Source organism: Platalea leucorodia (genome assembly GCF_965183815.1).
Source record: "Platalea leucorodia genome assembly, chromosome: 11".
NCBI lineage: Eukaryota > Metazoa > Chordata > Aves > Pelecaniformes > Threskiornithidae > Platalea > Platalea leucorodia.
In genome coordinates, this window is record NC_138833.1 from 13,619,230 (window position 1) to 13,636,646 (window position 17,417).

At 44.9% G+C, this 17,417-nt stretch overlaps 1 protein-coding gene across 1 annotated transcript; it reads left to right on the forward strand.

Annotated features, from left to right (window-relative positions):
* Positions 1-1,015: 1,015 nt before the first annotated feature.
* On the forward strand, positions 1,016-10,820 carry LECT2 (leukocyte cell derived chemotaxin 2; the record flags this gene model as incomplete). Its single annotated transcript, XM_082324062.1, has 4 exons — positions 1,016-1,204; positions 9,773-9,852; positions 9,987-10,135; positions 10,654-10,820. The coding sequence occupies 4 exons, from the start codon at positions 1,016-1,018 to the stop codon at positions 10,818-10,820; spliced, it is 585 nt and encodes a 194-aa protein (XP_082180188.1).
* Positions 10,821-17,417: the final 6,597 nt, after the last annotated feature.

Here is a 17,417-nt window from a genome sequence, read left to right on the forward strand (position 1 = left end):
CCTTCAGACAAGCTGCAGACATTATGTGCTCTCCTGCACGCGAGAAATTATTTTTTTCTGATGATGTCTTTCCAATTGTGCAGCAGAGATGAAACCACAACATGGCTCAAAGTAGCCCTTACCCCAGTTAGAGATGACCAGTGCTGCAAACTGTGCCCTGGGTACCAGGAATGATAAATCCGGCAGCAGCCATGATTAGGAGTGGGTGGGCAGCTGACAAGTTTGCTTCCAGCAATAATTAAAATTAAGCATCTTTTAGCCTAAATATCATTGAGAGTGTCTCAGGGGACAGCCTTGCAGCAGCATCCAGGAGCAAACAGGGGAGATGCATCCAGTGCTCCTGGGCTGGGCACGACAGGGTCAGAAACACCAGAGAGGGGCCAAGCACCCTTCGCTGCCCGAGGAGCACCCACCAGCCAGCCAAAACGGCCCAGGGCATCCTCCCTCTTGCACCAGGTTTTGGGGATCGACAGCCCTGTGTGAGCTGGATTCACCCCACAGATCTTAGTGGGACATGGTCTGCTTCTGAGGGGCAATGGGGCAAAACTGAGAGGCATCATCCAGCTCCTGAGCTGGATAACCATGGCCTGAGATAAAACGCTCTGGGCTTTCCATAACAAACCATTAGTCTGTGAGGTTTTCCAGAGCCACGTCTCCCCCATTTCACAGTATGAGTAACTAAAGCAAAGCTGTGTGTCCAAGAAGGACCTTGCAAACAAGTAGGAATTTCTTATCAGAGCTGCAGGAGCGTGCAGACTACCTGCAGACACTTGATTGTTTCTTAAAAGGAAAAAAAAAGCTTCCCTAGCCCTCTTTGCATCAAAGCAACAAAGCCTAGGGAGGTTTTAATTAACCATCATGCGCCAAAAAGAAGGAAATGCATAGCAGGAAAGACTGTTTTCTGAGAGAAGCCATACAGGAAAGTTATCAGCAACCCAAGTGATAAAATGCAAGGGCAGGGAACGAACTGTGGATTTAATGGTGCAAGAAGGAGTTATTTACAAACCCTCTCTTAATGGTGCAAGAAGGAGTTATTTACAAACCCTCTCTTAATGGTGCAGCACAGTTATCTGACCTGAAGTACACGTTCAGCAGCAGGGGGCTGATACTGCTGGAAGCGGCACTCAAGGTATCGCAAAGCAGCTACATCATATGCAAATGCAGCAAGGGGGACCCTGGGTATGCTCATGTCCTCGAGTCTGAGGTTAGTTGCCCAGAAGAAAGAGCTACTGCTGGATACTCATTGGCATTGTTTAAATTAAATGGGATGACTTTTCTAGTTTAAACTAGAATTAATTTGCGTGACTTCAATAGTCCACTCTGGCTTCAGTGTTTCTGGCTCCAGGGTGGGGTGTCTCCTCACTCAGAGGAGCCTGGGCTCATTTTCTGGCTTGTCAATGTAACCACATCACTCTTCTCTCCATGGCTCCCCCTCTGTCACGTCAAACATGCCAATTCATCTCCATCTCAAGGCTCCTCACAGCACATCCTCACACTGGCCGTCTCCCACATGCTGTCAAGCCATCAGCACCAACCTCCAATCTGCCAGCACCACTCGCCTCCGCTGCCGATGGCAAACTCTCCAGCCGGTCCCCTGCCCTGTCCCCTGCTTGGCTGCATGCAGAAGACCTTTTCTCCATCACCCAACGACCCTCCTCAGATGTCCCCTGGAAGTTTGATCCTCCATGACACCTATGAAAAAGCAAGCTAAGCCCTTCGCCCATGGTGCTGGCCCACATGTTCTCCCGTCTGCTTTCACCCTCCTGTGGGTCCAGCCCACCAGACTGCTCACCCTGTGCACAGATCTCCTTCAGGGGGCTTCCAGACAGCCCTGAGCACGACAGACCAGGGCGGTGTGATGGGGACCATCAGCCATGACCATGGAGCAATAAATCATCAAACACACAAACAGGATAACAAATACCACACAAACTTCCAGCTTCTGGCTTTTTTCTTTGCCGGGTGAGTGACAGTTTAACGATGCCTTCCTATTATTACCAAGAGACTTGTGTTAAAAGCAAACAAATCAAAGCTCTTGAGCCAGCTCTGCTGCACAGCTGGATTCACGAGCCATGAACAGCCTTGACCAAGGCACTGCCTAGGGAAGCAGCTCCTTCGCTGCTTGCCTCCACTCTGGCAAAAGCAGGTATGTGCAATGGAAGTATGTAAGAGAAATGATATTTAGACAGATGTCTACATTTTAGCAGTAGCAGACTTTTCTCCTTTGAATGTTAATGCAAGCCGGTCTTCTTTCTCCATATCTTTTACTCCAGGCCCAGTCCTCTTCCATGGAAAGGCTTGGGCAGAGGAAGGCAGAGAGGCTTCATCTCATAACAAACATTTAAGCAAATGGTTAATTTTCCTGAATCAGGACCATAGACTTTAGGAGGGATTACTTGACCTAGAGTCAGCAACTTTTTCCACCAACACTAAAAATACCCTTGAATGAGCTGTGGAAATATGATAGCTTAAACACTTAGCAGTACTTTAGGCTAGACAGTGGTTTATAATTATATGGTTTCCGTTCAGAGACCTGCCAAGGGCCCATTCTCACACAGTCTTTATTTTTGAGAGGGCAGGGCTCTGCCAGCCCAAAGGTAAGGGGGATAGGCAGTATCTGCCTTTGCCTATCAGCAAAACCAGTCTCAACTCCTGCACCACATTTTCTGTCTGCAGCTTTTTAAAGTCCAGCAACAGTTCCTCTTAAAGTGTAAAAGAAAACCTGCTGAACACGAAAGAGCAGCAATCACCACAACAGCTGTATCACTTATTTTTATAGTCATCACCGGGTCAGCATTTAACGTCAAATAAAGGGCACGTCCCCAGAGGGGGCAGGGGACTCATTCTGCACTACGGACCCCTGCCTCAGCACATGGGCATGGGAGGGATTGCACATGCAAAGCAGAAAAAGAAAGAAAAAAGGATCATGGGGCATCTGAGCAGCCAGTGGCTGCACACACCAGTTCATCCCAGTCCCAGTGGGCAGATGCTGGTGAGCATCCCCATAAACCCCAGCACTAGGCCTGGGCTTCCCTTAATCAGAGAAGGAGCAGTACAGGCGGCAAATATATACACACATGAACATTTTATCTCTATCTATATATGCAGATATAAAGATCCAGGCAGATAAGGAAGGGCTGCTCAGCAGGACTGTATTTGCCTGCTTTCCATCAGAGGGCAGTGGCAGCCCAACCATTTTCACCGTCCCCTGCACAGTCCAGTTCATCTCATGAACATCTTCATGCTCTGGAGGACAAGTGCTGCTCTTCCCTGTTTCTCAGGTGTCCGAAGCCAAGACCTGGCTGGGACCAGGTTTCCACAGGCTTCTCCTGGATGAGCCCAGCTGTGCCAAGATGAGCTCTTGGTCAATAGGTTTTTTGGAAGGGAAAAAAAATGCCAAAATACTCCCAAACACAGCAACAGGACAAGAGCAGAGACAAGGCTGCTGATGGAGAATACACAGAGGGTGACCGTTACCCTGGGACACGAGGGGCGTCTCGGGGCTGATGCACCGCAGAGGGGAGGAAGGGACATGGGGCTGTGCAGCTCGTCCCATTGCACCCTGCCACGCTGACAGGGACACGGGACCACAAAGAAAATTCTTTCTGCAGGAGCCAACAGGCAGCTGAGCACAGTTAACGGCAGGGTTTAAAGCTAACAATGAACTAAATTAAATACTAGGTTCAAAGCCTGACAAACTGCACCTCGCCTGGACTTAGAGGGGCATCTCAGGGGACAGCCCAGAGGCAGCTCTCCGGCAGCTAGGGAAGTGCTGGAGAGACAAGTGCGTTTTCATAATTGCACACAGCATCTTCAGTTGCTCACATTAACTAATAAAAAACCACTATGTGTTTCTACAGATTGAAGCAAGGCTTTTTGAGGAACCACAAAACCCTTCTTTTCCACAGGCTGAATGTTTCTAAACTAGTTCCTGCGAAACTCTGCAATAAAGTCTCTCCCTAAATTACACTCATTAGTTAAATTGGGTTTCATTACCATCCTTTCCCTCAGTGCCCATTACACCAGCTAGATGCTGCATTTCAGGAATCCATTACATGCTAACAACAAAAATGTTGCCTCTTAAAAAAAATAAATAATAATTTAAAAAAGACTTTTTAGTGAAAAACTAGTTCCTATTTCTTTAAAAGCCCAAGATGTTATCAGAGAAGGGGAGGAAGATGAAACAGCTGCTTTTGGACACCAGAGTGCTCTTTACAATGCCCTGTTCTTCCAATTTTTTTCTTTTATAAGCATAATTAACAGATGCAATAAGTTGTTATCCACATAGACAGCTTTTTGACTAATTCAGGCCCTCTTTTATGCACTTGGCAGTCTTTAGGAAACTTGGACAACACAACACAGCACAGCAAGAGTAAAGTGTGCTGGCATATGGGATCGCAGCTTGTCACCTCCTTGAGCAGCTCATATGTGGCATTTGCCACCATCAAAAAAAAAAAGAGAAGAAAAAGACGACATTGATAACAGACATCTCTAGTACCATGCCTTGGGGCTTACTTCCCTAGAAATTAAACTAGAATCTTGCAAAATCTGGATATTTCAAAAACCTGACATTTAGATAACCAAACTGCCCTCCCTCCTTTGCTGCAATCTACCCATACCCAGGGATTTCACTCTATTTTAATCTGAAGGTCTTTTAAGTGTATTTAGGTGTTTCAGGTTGTACTAAGTGATGAACAGCAGAAAATGAGAAGGTTCCTCACTGTTGGGTTTATATGTTGGGTAATTCCAGTAAAACAAAAACCAGAGCAGGCTGTGAGCTTCAGCACACCCATGTTACCAAAAGCTCAAAATTGAAGGGGTGGGAGGGAGGAAGAGAGAGCATTTTTAGCATATTAGTTGGGCTGAGAATTCACAGCCTTTAGAGAATTGCCAACAAACTCAGTCATGCCTTGTACTTGGTAAAACAGAAAGGAAACTATTACAGCTATTTGCATCCCTTCCATAACAGAGGAAAAAAAACCCTCATATTGCTAAGTGACAGGCTTAGTCAAACACTTCCTCTTTAATGAAAACTTTATTAGATCCCAGCATGGTTACAATTTTAGAAATTGCTTTTAGTGAGTTTGATGGGTTTTGGAGCTAGGCTTTAATGTCATTGTCTTTTAAATTTGATCTTATTCAAACTACATTTAATTTGATTGCACTGTGGTGCTTACTTTCATATGAGCATTTTACCATTTTGCTACTTATTCGCTCCTTTGCGAGCAAGGCACCCACCTCCCCTGGTGTTACCCCCAAACACGGCACAGCGGGTATTCAGAAACCACAGAGGGCCCCACAAAGCTGCAGCATTTGTTTTTTTTTTTTCCTCTCCAGACATACATGCTACCTAGGCTCTGCAGCTACTGCTAAAGAGGATTGCCTTTCCTACACACACATTTTAACCTCTGTTTCTCAGTGGCTCCCAGCACCATGTGAGAGGAGGAAAAGCCCTGTCCTGCCTCACTTACCTCCCACATGGTTTCCCCATCTCCTCCCCAAGGAGCCCTTCATTGCCTGCATCCCACAGGCTCTGCCCTTGGTTTTGCTCCCTCTGTCCTGCTTTAACTCTTTCACACACCTGCCATCAATGCAAAATTAAGTAACTGGCAACCGCTGCCACCTTTCTGCAACCAGTTTTTCTGCAAAGAAAAAAACAAACAACTTTGGCTGCAGCTGGCAACAAGCAAAATGTGAAGAAATTGGTAGGTTATGTGCATTGCTTCAGTCCTTGGAATGTTGTTCAGACACAGAATAAGGCTGTAACCCCCGTGAAAAGCAGTGTGGTGGGTGCAAAGAAGGCGAGCAAAGCATCCGCTGCTCTTGCACAGTTCACACAAAATCCACATTAATCGCTCTTTACCTCCCTCATCTTTATATCAGGGTATACTGTAAAAAGTCAGCAAATAATTTAGTCTTTACCATGTTTAATTCACCAATTAGCTCCGTAAAAACTTTTCAACCCAGTTAGCAAAATCAAAACAAAGCCAAAAAATGTCACGGAGGGGTGCAGGGAGTCAAGCCTCGCAGACCTCAGCAGCCTTCCCGTCCTCCGCACACCAGAGGCAGCCAGGCAGTAGTTTATTAAAACACCCTGGAGAAACCAATATCCAACGTGGGAATCCAGATTTCCAAAATGCTCTTAACCCATATTTCCCAGTGTGACACAAGAGCAGATGCGCATTTTCTACAGTCTCTATGGCCATGTGTATTGGTGACACTGCTAATTTAGGACATGAAATTGTTATGGCTGCTCGCATGAGTCAAGGGAATATCAGAGACGGCATGGGCCAATGACCAAGAGACCTTACCGTTGTTTTTGAAAAATGCCCTTGAAGCTGGTGGGTTTTTGTGTTGCATCTCACCATGGTACATTCCCCTCTGCTGCACTAAAGTGAGCCTTCAACTTGAAACTGAGAAAGTATCTGGCCTTCAGGATATTTATTATTAACAGAATTAGGAAAAAAAAAGCTCATTTTCTGAGCTTCTGAGGAAATGCACAGAATTACTTCACTCATTCTTTTCTCCTCTTTGGTCTCAATTGGTAGGTCTCTAACAAAATTAGTAATTAGCAAAATGAATTTAAGATAATGCAATTTTATCTGCATTGGTTTAGCTGAGCCCTGGGCATGAGAAGCATTACACAGAGAGCTAGGTACTGTTCTTTGTTTTCCTACATATTCTGTCTAAACATATTGTTTCAGAATGTTACTGTCAAATAGATTTTTCCCCTCTCTACACAGAACATCTGATGAGCAGGAAAACAGTAAACCAGGAGCGTTTCTTCTGGAGACAAAAATCACACAGGAATTCAAGTGGGAGTGCAGGGTGGGGGAAGGCGGTGGTGGGTTTAAAACCCCTTGTGTAGCAGGACTGGCACAACACTCCTCCTCGTCTTGCTTGTTTGCAGTAGGTTGTCTGGGGCTGAAACATCTCACGTGGTCTCCACCAGGCTATGAAGCCCACCCCAGCCAGGCTTCAGCTGGGTTCAGGTGTTGGCTCTGTCCAGGCCAAGCTGTTACCCTGTCACTGTTACTGTATGGCAGACATAAGTGACGACGTAGAATGACACTTCACTGGGAGAAGAGGAAAGGAGAAGGCAGCACATGTGTCTTGAAGACATCCTGATGGGTTCACCTTCTTTTCCCATGAAATACAACGTCTGTTCAGTGGTGTCCATCAGCAGCTGATGTTTCCACCACTGGCAAAGATGGGTTTGAATCCTGTGCAGCAGAACTGCTTTTGGTTCAGTTTTGGGATGTAAGGCCAGTCTTCACCTATCTGGTGCCATGGAAGAGAGACAGCAAGGGCACAGCATCCCAGCTGAGAGCCCCGACCCAAAGCCATATCTAAACTGGGCTTCTGGTTTTTATTGCACAGGGAAACAAAATGGTCAGTGGCTCCCAGTGGCACAGACTGGGTGGCCAAAGAGCCGAGAAAACAAACAACTTCCAGCTCCTGGCTGTAAACCAGGGCATCACATTCCCTCCCTTCCCAGAAACAACACTCGAGGTGGCCTTGTGCATGTTCCAGTGTTCTCTTCTTCTTCAATTTCCTGTAATTTTTCTCAGCCGCAATATTATAGGGTTTCTAATATCTTCTGTTTGGGAACAGTGAAGATTGTAAACGTGTGTCTCTCCCACTGTTAATGCTGAAGGTTCACCATCAGCAACATGGTAATATCTGGGATGCATTAATGAAGCCAGCTAATAAAAATGGAGTGCAAGGGTCTCGTTTCACAGGTCGCCAAATCAGACTTTTCCAGCATGAGGTTGGGTGTGATGTGTGGCACAGAGCTGCATCCACCTGGCTGAACTTCTTTCCATGAAGCAACAGCCATGGTGGGAGGGCAAGGTATCCATCTGCCCAGATATTTTCTTAACTTCATTTGAACTCTTTTCCTTTTCTCCACCCAAGTTATCTTGCTAAACTTCAGGATTGTGCAACAGGCAGGAATGAAGAGAAATAGTTACAAATTGTCCTTAAAATTTGGATTTAATATTCATGGCTTTGTTGTAAACAAAAGCAAACAAAACCACCTACCTGCTATTGTTAAATAGGTTGGAGCCTCTACACCGCCAATTAGCCAGGCTGGTGGTACACCTCGAGGGCTGCTGTCAGTTCGTACTGTTGGCCTGAATCTGCAAGCAAAAGAACTGAGGCCACATACGTTTTCTGATTGGCTGGAAAAATTTGGATACAGCCTCTGTTGGGATGTATAAATAGAAAGCAAAGTATTTTAGACCTTTCACTTTGAAAGTAGAGCTCTCAAGGCACATGAAAATGCAGAGTCGCAGCAGTCATCCTCGCAGTTGCGATCTCCAGTGGTGAGTTAGCTGAATTTTGTTAAACATTGCTCATTGTAACCTACCTTCTTTTTCTTTTTCTTTTTTTTCTTTTTTTCTTTTTTTAATGAAGCGTATCTGTAAGGATTTAGGAACTGATTTGTTCTCTGCCATTATTTGCTTTTGAAAATAACCCCTCTCGCATTGCAGAGAAACCTCCACAGAAAAATCCTTTCTAGATGTGGTAAAGAGTTGTGGCAAAATTCAAAATTTTGTTGGAGTAATAAAGTTGATTGAATAAGAAAGAATCAGCCGAGGCATATCAATTACTAACAGCATGCATGTTTTCTTAAAAGCCTTTTACTTAAAGATCAGCCCGCTGAGCATAGAGTGTTCCCAGAGATGTTTCTGTGTTTAATGTCATCACCTTTGATTTCACAAAGAATATACAATTCATTAAAATAAATGAAGACTACCTAGAACAAAGGGCTGTTTTGCTTGAGGAAGGCATTAGAGATTTCCTACACCCTTTTAGCACCAGACCTTCAGTGCCAGCACATCGTTTCCCCTGTTTGCGTGTACTCCCAGAGCGCAACGGGGACGGTGCCTGCTGAGCTGTTCACACACGCAAATAAACCTCAACTTCTTGCTTCTTGCTAGACCAACCCCATTCTTGGTAGAGCATCCCATGGGAAAACCTAGTGGTTTTGGTGGGGGGAGCAGGGCTGGTAGAGGCTCATAGAAGGTACCAAGTCAGGGGTTGCCTTTCCCCCCTTCTCCCCCATAAATGTCTTCCCTCTCTCAGACATTGCCAGGGCTGTAGGATCAGCGTAGGTTTGACTGTGGGTGATGATAGCTGGAGCCTGGAATAAAAAATATGAGGATGTTACCCTGCTGGCTGCTACTTTGAAAGAGTAATATAGAAACACTGGGAGACAGAAAATGCAGTTAGTAAAAGCTAGATGACAGCTTTTATTTTTGACTGGATCCCACATTAGGGAATAGGAGTGGACCTGGTGGGTCTCGCTCAGCCCTGTTTTTCACAGTGACAGTTCAGTATCCCTAGATCCCAGGTGGCTCAGGTTAGCTTCCAGGCAGAGACAGCCCGTAGCTCCAGCCCCACGCCTGCCATGTGAATGCAGCACGGCTGCCCTGGGGCAATGGGAGAGGAGTGGGTCACTCCATGACGTCCCCTCCAGATCTATTTGTTCTGCATTTTTGCTTTGAAGTCACTGCTCTAAGTACCCTCAAACATCATTTGACAAAACATTAAAAAAAAATGCTGTTTCATTGCATCCCTAAAATTAACCTGCATTAAAAGATGAACAACTTTCTAGTTCTCTGAAGCATGATGCATGGTTCCAGCAAAGTCCAAAGGGGCTTTGCTATAGATTAAACAACACAGGCTGGGAAATCCCCTTCCTAGTCTGTGGGTTTCATCTTCTGTTCTTCTCTTGTCTTCTGTTGTAGCTGCTGCAGCACAATAGGCAAAAATCTGCTCAAGTCAACCTGCAAACAAAATCAGAGGCTGCAACTCCCAGGGCTGCAGTGGATGCAATGACCCCAGGTCCTGGGCTGGGATAACAGGAGATTGCTGTGCTTGAAACTTTCTTAAAAATAAGCATGAAAAAATGGGCAAGAGGAGGGTTTCTAGCTGGCAAGGTGCTCCGCTGCAGGGTAACCTGCCTTGCTCTTCTTCAGAGGAGGAGGGAAGAAGCGTGGGGGAGTGGACGTGGTGTGCGAGGATGGCTCAGTGGTGCATGCACCCTTCACGGGGAAGATGGACAAACAAGCCAGGCCCTACAGAGATGACAATGCCATTGACAACAGAGTCCAGCTTTCAGGATCAGGTACCAGAGCTGAAAGATGTGCATCTTGCAAAACCTGATTGCAAAATGCTCTGATTCGTTTATAGAGTTTAAACTGAGCCAAAAATCATGAACACAACCTTAACTGCAGTGTGCTTGCATGTGAATCCATGCAAAAACTATAAAATTGAAATCCAGGTTCTGCTAATGCAGGAAAATTGATTGAAAGGATTACAGCATTTCACCTCTATTAAAAAAGTCAGAGGATGAAGCTGGTCCCTTTGCACATTTTGGATAATTAAAGGAACAGCCTCTGACTTGCTCATGCAGTTTTACCCACCTTAATCCCCTTCCCCACCCTCCTCCATGTTAATTCATTTCTTTCGTATTCTCCCTTCTTCGTGCTGTAGGAGCACCACAGCATTTTCTGTAACTTTTTCTGCTGCTGAATCTCTTATCATTTTATTGTCTTTTGTATTTTGCTACTGAACATTATGACTTTGCCAGGCTTTTAAGCCATTTAATAGGAGCAAGTTTCCTCCTCTCTCCCCTCTTAACAGGATTCTGCATTAAGATGTTTTATATCAAACCCATCGAGTACAGCGGCCCCATCAAGAAAGGAGAGAAAATCGGCGTCCTACTGCCCATGCAAAGGGTCTACCAAGGAATTATGTCCCGTGTCCATATCCAGAACTATGACTTAACAGATCCTACTCCCAACCTGTAAATGGGCAGCTGCGCATCGGGGGCAAAGCCTTCAGCCCCCCACCTGTGTATTCATTAAATTGCTTGGGCTTAGGTAGTCACTCCAGTAAAGTGGAAGCCACTGAGCCTCAAACAGTTGTTCCACCTAAAAAGTATCCATGAACAAAATGCTGGTGGTTATCTGAACATAAACAGAGTCAGGTATAACACATGCTTTAAAGCTGTTACCATGTCTTGCACATCACTGCACTCGTAGGTGAAGGCTGAAGCAGTGGGGAATGGGCGAGTGACTGGGAGGTGGTGGATCCTCGATGCTCAGCAGCACTGCAGGGAGCCGTGCTGCAGCTCGCTCGTCTTGGACTTCTCTGCTCGCTTTGCAGCCAAACACGAAGGTTTCTTCAATAAGCCAGAAATTTCACTTGTGCTTGCATATGGAAAATCACATTATTAAAGGGCTGCTTCACTACAAATGGATTTGACTTTCTTTGGTGCTCTCACAGAGTTTGGGCTGGGTTCTGCTTTTTTAATGCGGCTGGGGAGAAAAAAACCTGTATAAAGCTGAAACCCAAATCTTTCCTGGGGCCCATCACCAAAAACATAAAACAACATTAGTGAAGTAACTCATTCCTTTTCCCCAGACTCCTGCTTCAGGATTGCCTTGGCATGCCCAGGTTTCTTTTAGTCCAAGCGAGGCATTTCTTCCCATTAGTAAATCAGCTGAAGACTTTTCTGGGACAACGAGCTCTTGTTACCAGGGCAGGGCTTTTCAGGCCAAGGCTACCAACGTGCTACTGGGAGTCTCAAGGGCTAAAGTGCTCTACAAGTACTGCAGGCTCACGTATTTACTAATGCAACTGCAGCCTCGGATGAGCAGGGAAGCTGCTTCAGCAGGAGCTGTGTATGTCCTGACAGCAGATTTGTTTTTTCTAAGAAACTACAGAAAGATATTTGCTACATCTGTGAAAAGTGCTTAACCTGCTGTGTCCCATTCACCTTCCCCAGGAACCTCTTCAACTTTGTTATGAATGGAACATCAGCACATCCATATACATCCATATACATCCATATATATATACATATACATCCATATACAGCCCAAACCTGCAGGTGCAGATAGCAACCAGATATTGATGGCAAGTCAATATAACTGAGTTTTCTGTGAAAATAATTTTTCCTTATACTGAAAGCAGAAACATTTCAGCAAAAGTCCCCAGGGTTTTCCAGTTTTGACCTTTTTTTTTTTATTTTATTTTTGTCATGAAGTTGGCTGCCCGTGGAAAAGAAACATTTTCACCTAAGTTTCACTTGGTTAAAATCCCAGTTTTTAACTCAGTTATCAACTTCTCACATTTGAAAAGGGAAGGTCCCAATCAAGCCCCGACTTCTCCATGCAAAGCCTAATGAAAGACTGAGCTGACCTTGCTGACTGAGCAGGGCACTGAGCCTCCAGCCTAAATACACTACTGCTAAATTAACATCTTTGCTTGATTTTAGTCCTTGTATGGGAAAGAAAACATGCTGCAACACTGTTTTTCCCCAGCAAAGTCAGGTAAGCTCTTCCCTGGCTCACGCTTGTCTCCTTCCCCCTCCCTCAGCTGTCCCATGCCTCAGGAACCTGTTAATAGGGACAGAAGATCCCATCACCTCCTTTCTAATGCACAGCACACAGGTATCGCCAGGGCCCTGGGAGGAACATGAATGCCAAAAGAGCGCTGAGAGGCCCCAGCCTGCCTTCTCCCTGCCCTCACACAGCATCTCGCCCTCCTGCAGTCCAGAGAGACCCCACGGCAGTGCCCGCTCCCACGGACTGGTGGTCCCCCCAGCTTGTGATGGAGCTGCTCCCAACTCAGCAGCTTTGCTCCTCTACAAGTAACATTTTCACCTGTACATTAATGACAACAGCTCAGCACTTTTCTGGTCTGTCCCCACAGACTGGTTTCACTAACTTTTTCCAGGAGCTATTATTGAATCTGAGTTTTTCCAGCAGCGCAGGGAGGTGCAGTGCTTCAGTGCAGGGATGCAGGATGCTCCAGCAGATGCCTGAGAGGGCAAATGCTAAAAATTCCTCTTTTAGCTGGGGCTGTCACCCAGCGGCAGAGAAGAAAAAGTAAATACCTCTTTCTATTTGAGGTTACAGAGCAGCTGGGGCAAACGGTATAAGTAAATCCAGCTTTATCTTTTCAATCTAGTAAAAAAAATAACTGGCTGTAGAAGGGAAAGTACAATTTGTAGCTGACTCTGGGAAGGAAATAAAATGGTAAAATACTCAGTTCTAGAAATACTCAAGGTGAGGGGAAAGGGTGCCGGGGGGAGTAATGGGGACAACTAGGCTTTTCAGGAAAGAGCTGGCAAACTCAGGCCATGCAAAATTGCTTTTTTTCTGCACCAGTTCTGCAGGGAGCCGTTTCTTTGCTATCCCTTTCGTTTTATAAGTTTGTACCACAAGGTGCCAGAGAGAGAGGGATAAGCTGGGATTCCAAACTGTGAAAGTCCTGACTGCCTAAGGCTGCAACCCAAACCTGCACTATTCCCTTCTATTTCCCCAAGCATTAAAGGACTTTTGGAGGATTCAGCCAGAGCTTTGTCCTCCCCACAGGACAGGACATCGGCAGCAAAAAGAGTTTCTTTTGTGTCTCTCCATCCTCCCCATTAAAACCTGCCTAACTCAGGCTTAGCAAGTATATTAAAAAGGCAAAATAAATTCGAGATGGAGTCTTCAATCAGAACTGTGCCCCAGTACAACTTCAGCTTCACTGTCAGCTCCTACTTAGCAAAGAAGAAAGGCAACGTACTCAGATCTCCTACAGCCTGCTATCTACTTAAAATGACCTGCCCAGCCATGCCTTTGGCATGATCAGTTAGCGCGACCTGCTGATGTTCCAGTGATACTACAATATAAGCTGTGTACACGAAACTTAATTAAAAATTCCTCTTATCTCAGCCTCGTCAAGTGATCAGAAGCCTGAATAAAACGCGAGTGCAAGTTGGTTTATGTTGCGCCAGTTTGATTTTTCACCATGAAAGCCTGTGCTGCTAATTGCACAAGTAAATTCTTCTACAGTTAATATTTAAATCATAATTTGATTTTTAATGATTAGCACAAAGAATATTATTTATTTTCCAGAGAAACAGCTTTTGAGATTCTTTAATAACATATTGTACACCGATCAGCCAGGAGGCGAGTGCTCAGCATTGACTTGTTCCCACACTGAACACACCAGGCTAGCCAAGAAGGACAAAGCCAATTGTTCTCTAAAATACAGCTAGGAAGAGGATTTACCTTGCCAATTGCCTGCTAACAAGCCTGGCAAACCTACAGTTACGATACTGTAACATCACCAAGAAATAAGATGTGCAGCTCTCATTTATCCAGTTCACTGGGGCTGCAGCCCCACAGAGGTTGCAAAGAGGAAGGAATTTCTGGACCGAAACATCAGTTTTTGGATGTTGGCTGAATCCCACCAAGCTGAAACATCTGTAAAGGAAAGGATGGAGAAACCAGCCTCACTTGTGGGCACCAAACGGAGGATGGCAGCACAGCTGGAAGGGAACCGCAGGCCTTGGCTGGGGGGTTGGATTTTCCGTGGCTCAGGGTTTGGCCCTGGCTTTTGCTGATGTTTCTTCTCAAAGAGTCCGCTACAGTTGTCCAGGTGTGTCTCACAGTTTTCTGGCTTTTTTCTTCCAAAAACCTTATTCCATCATTTTACCATTTTTGCTGTAACAGATAATGTTAGGATAGTTAATACATTAAGAGGGAATAGTCTAATGTTTGCAAGGTTTATGGGCACACACATGGCAGGTACCATCTATCCAAAAGCCCTGGTAACTGGCAGTGGACCCTCCTGAAACACATTTATATACAAATTTATACAGCAGAGTCATAGTATCTTTGACAAGGCTGAATAGCAAAATAGGGATTTCTCCTGGACAGCATCAGGCTTAACTCATTCACTGCCTGTTGATATCAGCCCAAACACTTGGCATTTGCCTGCTGCACACTTGCTGAGTCCATAAGACCTCAAAGGGACTTACACAGCCAGGGAAGTTACTACTGCCATAAAAGGGGCAAAATGGGGAACTCACACCGTTCATGCAAGAGAAGGAAGTCAGCATTTCCCAAGCCAGCCCACCTGCTCTCAGCGTGCTCCTCGCAGCGCTGCACACTGGCTCCTCTCCATCTCCTTGCCCGCTCCCCGCCGCAGAGAAGGAAATGGGGCAACTGCAGCTCCCAGGGGCTGTGCAACACCGGCTGGTTGTTCCATATCCTTCTGTTAGTGTGTGCTAAGCGGCCAATTCATGTCTTTCACAACTGCACCTACCAACTGTTATATTAACGTCTCCGTTGCCCAACACAGGAATCCCACCAACTTTGGTTCAGAGCTTCCTCATGCCCAAGGTGAGAGGTCTGCACCTTCCAGCTCACCCAGGAAAGATGGGGAACCCACTGAGAAATCTCAGCTGCAATATCATACACTTGAAAACTGTTTTATTAAGAATAATTTACCAGAAGTGCATTAGCTAGATAGATATATTATTGTAGCAAATGACATTTTGACATGTTTCAGAAAGAACAGAGCAAGATACAATGCTGTTAAGATCTCTTATGGAGAAAATAGAAAAAATGTACACAGCTACAAGCAATTTGGAGTCAGCTCTGTAACACAAATGAGATGGAAAAAAATTGCAAAGAACCAGTAGCTTAGAGTCATTTTACAAAATACCGGACTGCTAAACAGGACTCAGAGAAAAGCTGCTTCAGTGTCTGTGCACCTATAACACAGTTGTAATTCTCTCCTCATGCCTACCAGCTTGGCTGGCTTTACACCCAGCCTTTCCTTCACAAGACTTTGTAGAGTGGATTGAGGTGCTGCAATTCCTTCCTTGGTAAAATTAGGAGCATGTGAATTCACAAAAGTCTATAAAAATCATTAGCTTTTCAAGGCAGGTCTACCGCAGATAAAATTTATATAATGAGATATTTAAAGTGCTACTAGTGCAAACTGGCAGTCAGGAATAAATCAGAAATAAAATCTGCTTGAGAGAGATCATTATTGCAGAAACCCCACTGGAGACCCCTCAACTGGGAATGGCCAGGCACCACCCAAATAAAGTCTTTATTTTTAAATGGTTTCATTTCCAGTAGGGAAAAAAGCTTAGAGCAGCTAGTATCAAGCTAGCCAAGCTCAGAAATACTTTACTACCTCTATGCTATGAAATCTTCATTGAAGGGTGCCACCCATACCACCTACCTTGCTGATTCCCTCTGCTAAGGAGAGCTGAGGGGGTTTGCAGAGACCTTGTGCCAAGTGAAGGTGAATAAGCCTGGAAAGCTGGAAAGCATATTACACAAGATCTCTCAGCTTGTAGTGACGAAGGCTGTTTCTGGCAAGGGTCATACAAACCCATACACCCAATCTTTCAGTTCAGGGGTGAGCAGCATCCCCAAATCCTGAATACCCACTGAACCCTCTTACCAGCACTTTGTATCATTTGTAAGCCTAGATTCCATTATATTAAGCAAAGTACAGCCAAAAGCCCCATCAAAACTAGTCTGAGGGAATATAACATTTATATAAACATTTGTTTGGTGGCTACGAGTGTGAAAAACAGCAGTTCTTTCTGGCAGGTTGGGGAGAAAGCAGCAGGGGTAAAATCAGCAAAGCCACTTGTAATAACCCCAGGGAGGGTTAAAAGATGGCTTGGGGCTTAAATATTGGCTGCAAAAAAAGCTTGGAACCACAAGCAAAAAATTTGTCTCCAGCTGCTTGTTCTGTGGAGATTTTCAGAAAACACAATGTACAGATGTTCTTTGTAAACTAGAAGCAGGGCAGAGAGACATCTGTTTCTCCTCTGAATAAAACCTGCAGGACTTCCAGAAGTTTCTGTAACTTGGTATATCAGATAGTTTATGTGAAAGCACCATGACATTTAAATTTCATATTAACTAAGACATGTCCATAAAGAAAATCTAATGCTTTTCTGTAAGTAGTGCAGAAAAATCACACTGAAGGATCAAGAGAGACACTCAGGAGCCTGCTGAATAGTACAATAACTGAAATCAAGCAGATACTAAATTTTAAAACCTAGAAATTTTTAACTCCGTGTCAGTTATGCCATGCAACTTGGGTTTGCAACTGTTTGTTTCAGAACTTGAAGACGTTTTAATAAGAATTTAGTTGTCAAAAACTAGGGTTTCAGTGAAAAGACTTCATGAATTTAAGTCCAGGCTGGGTGATAATTTCAGCTGAATAGGAAAAAAGACATTTCCATGCAAAAGCATCTGTATTTCTTACACTAAGTGAATACTCATGGTACACCAAATATTACGCCTTCGTGTATTCTCTGTCACTCTGTCAGAGAGCTCTAAGGGGCACATACACCCGGGGAGGAGGCACTGGAATGAGCAGCAAAGGACAAACTTCGCGTGGTGGGTACATCCACTGTGGAGTTTTGCCCATCTTTTCCCTCCAACTCAATCCTCTGGACCATATTCTTGGTTCCTACCATTTTTGGCCTAAGTGTGGCCTTGCTTCAGGATGGGGAAGAAAAGGTGTTAAGAAACGGTTCAACCAGAGCTTCCTGAAATGTGGGATTGTTCGTTTCCATCTGTTACTGTGTG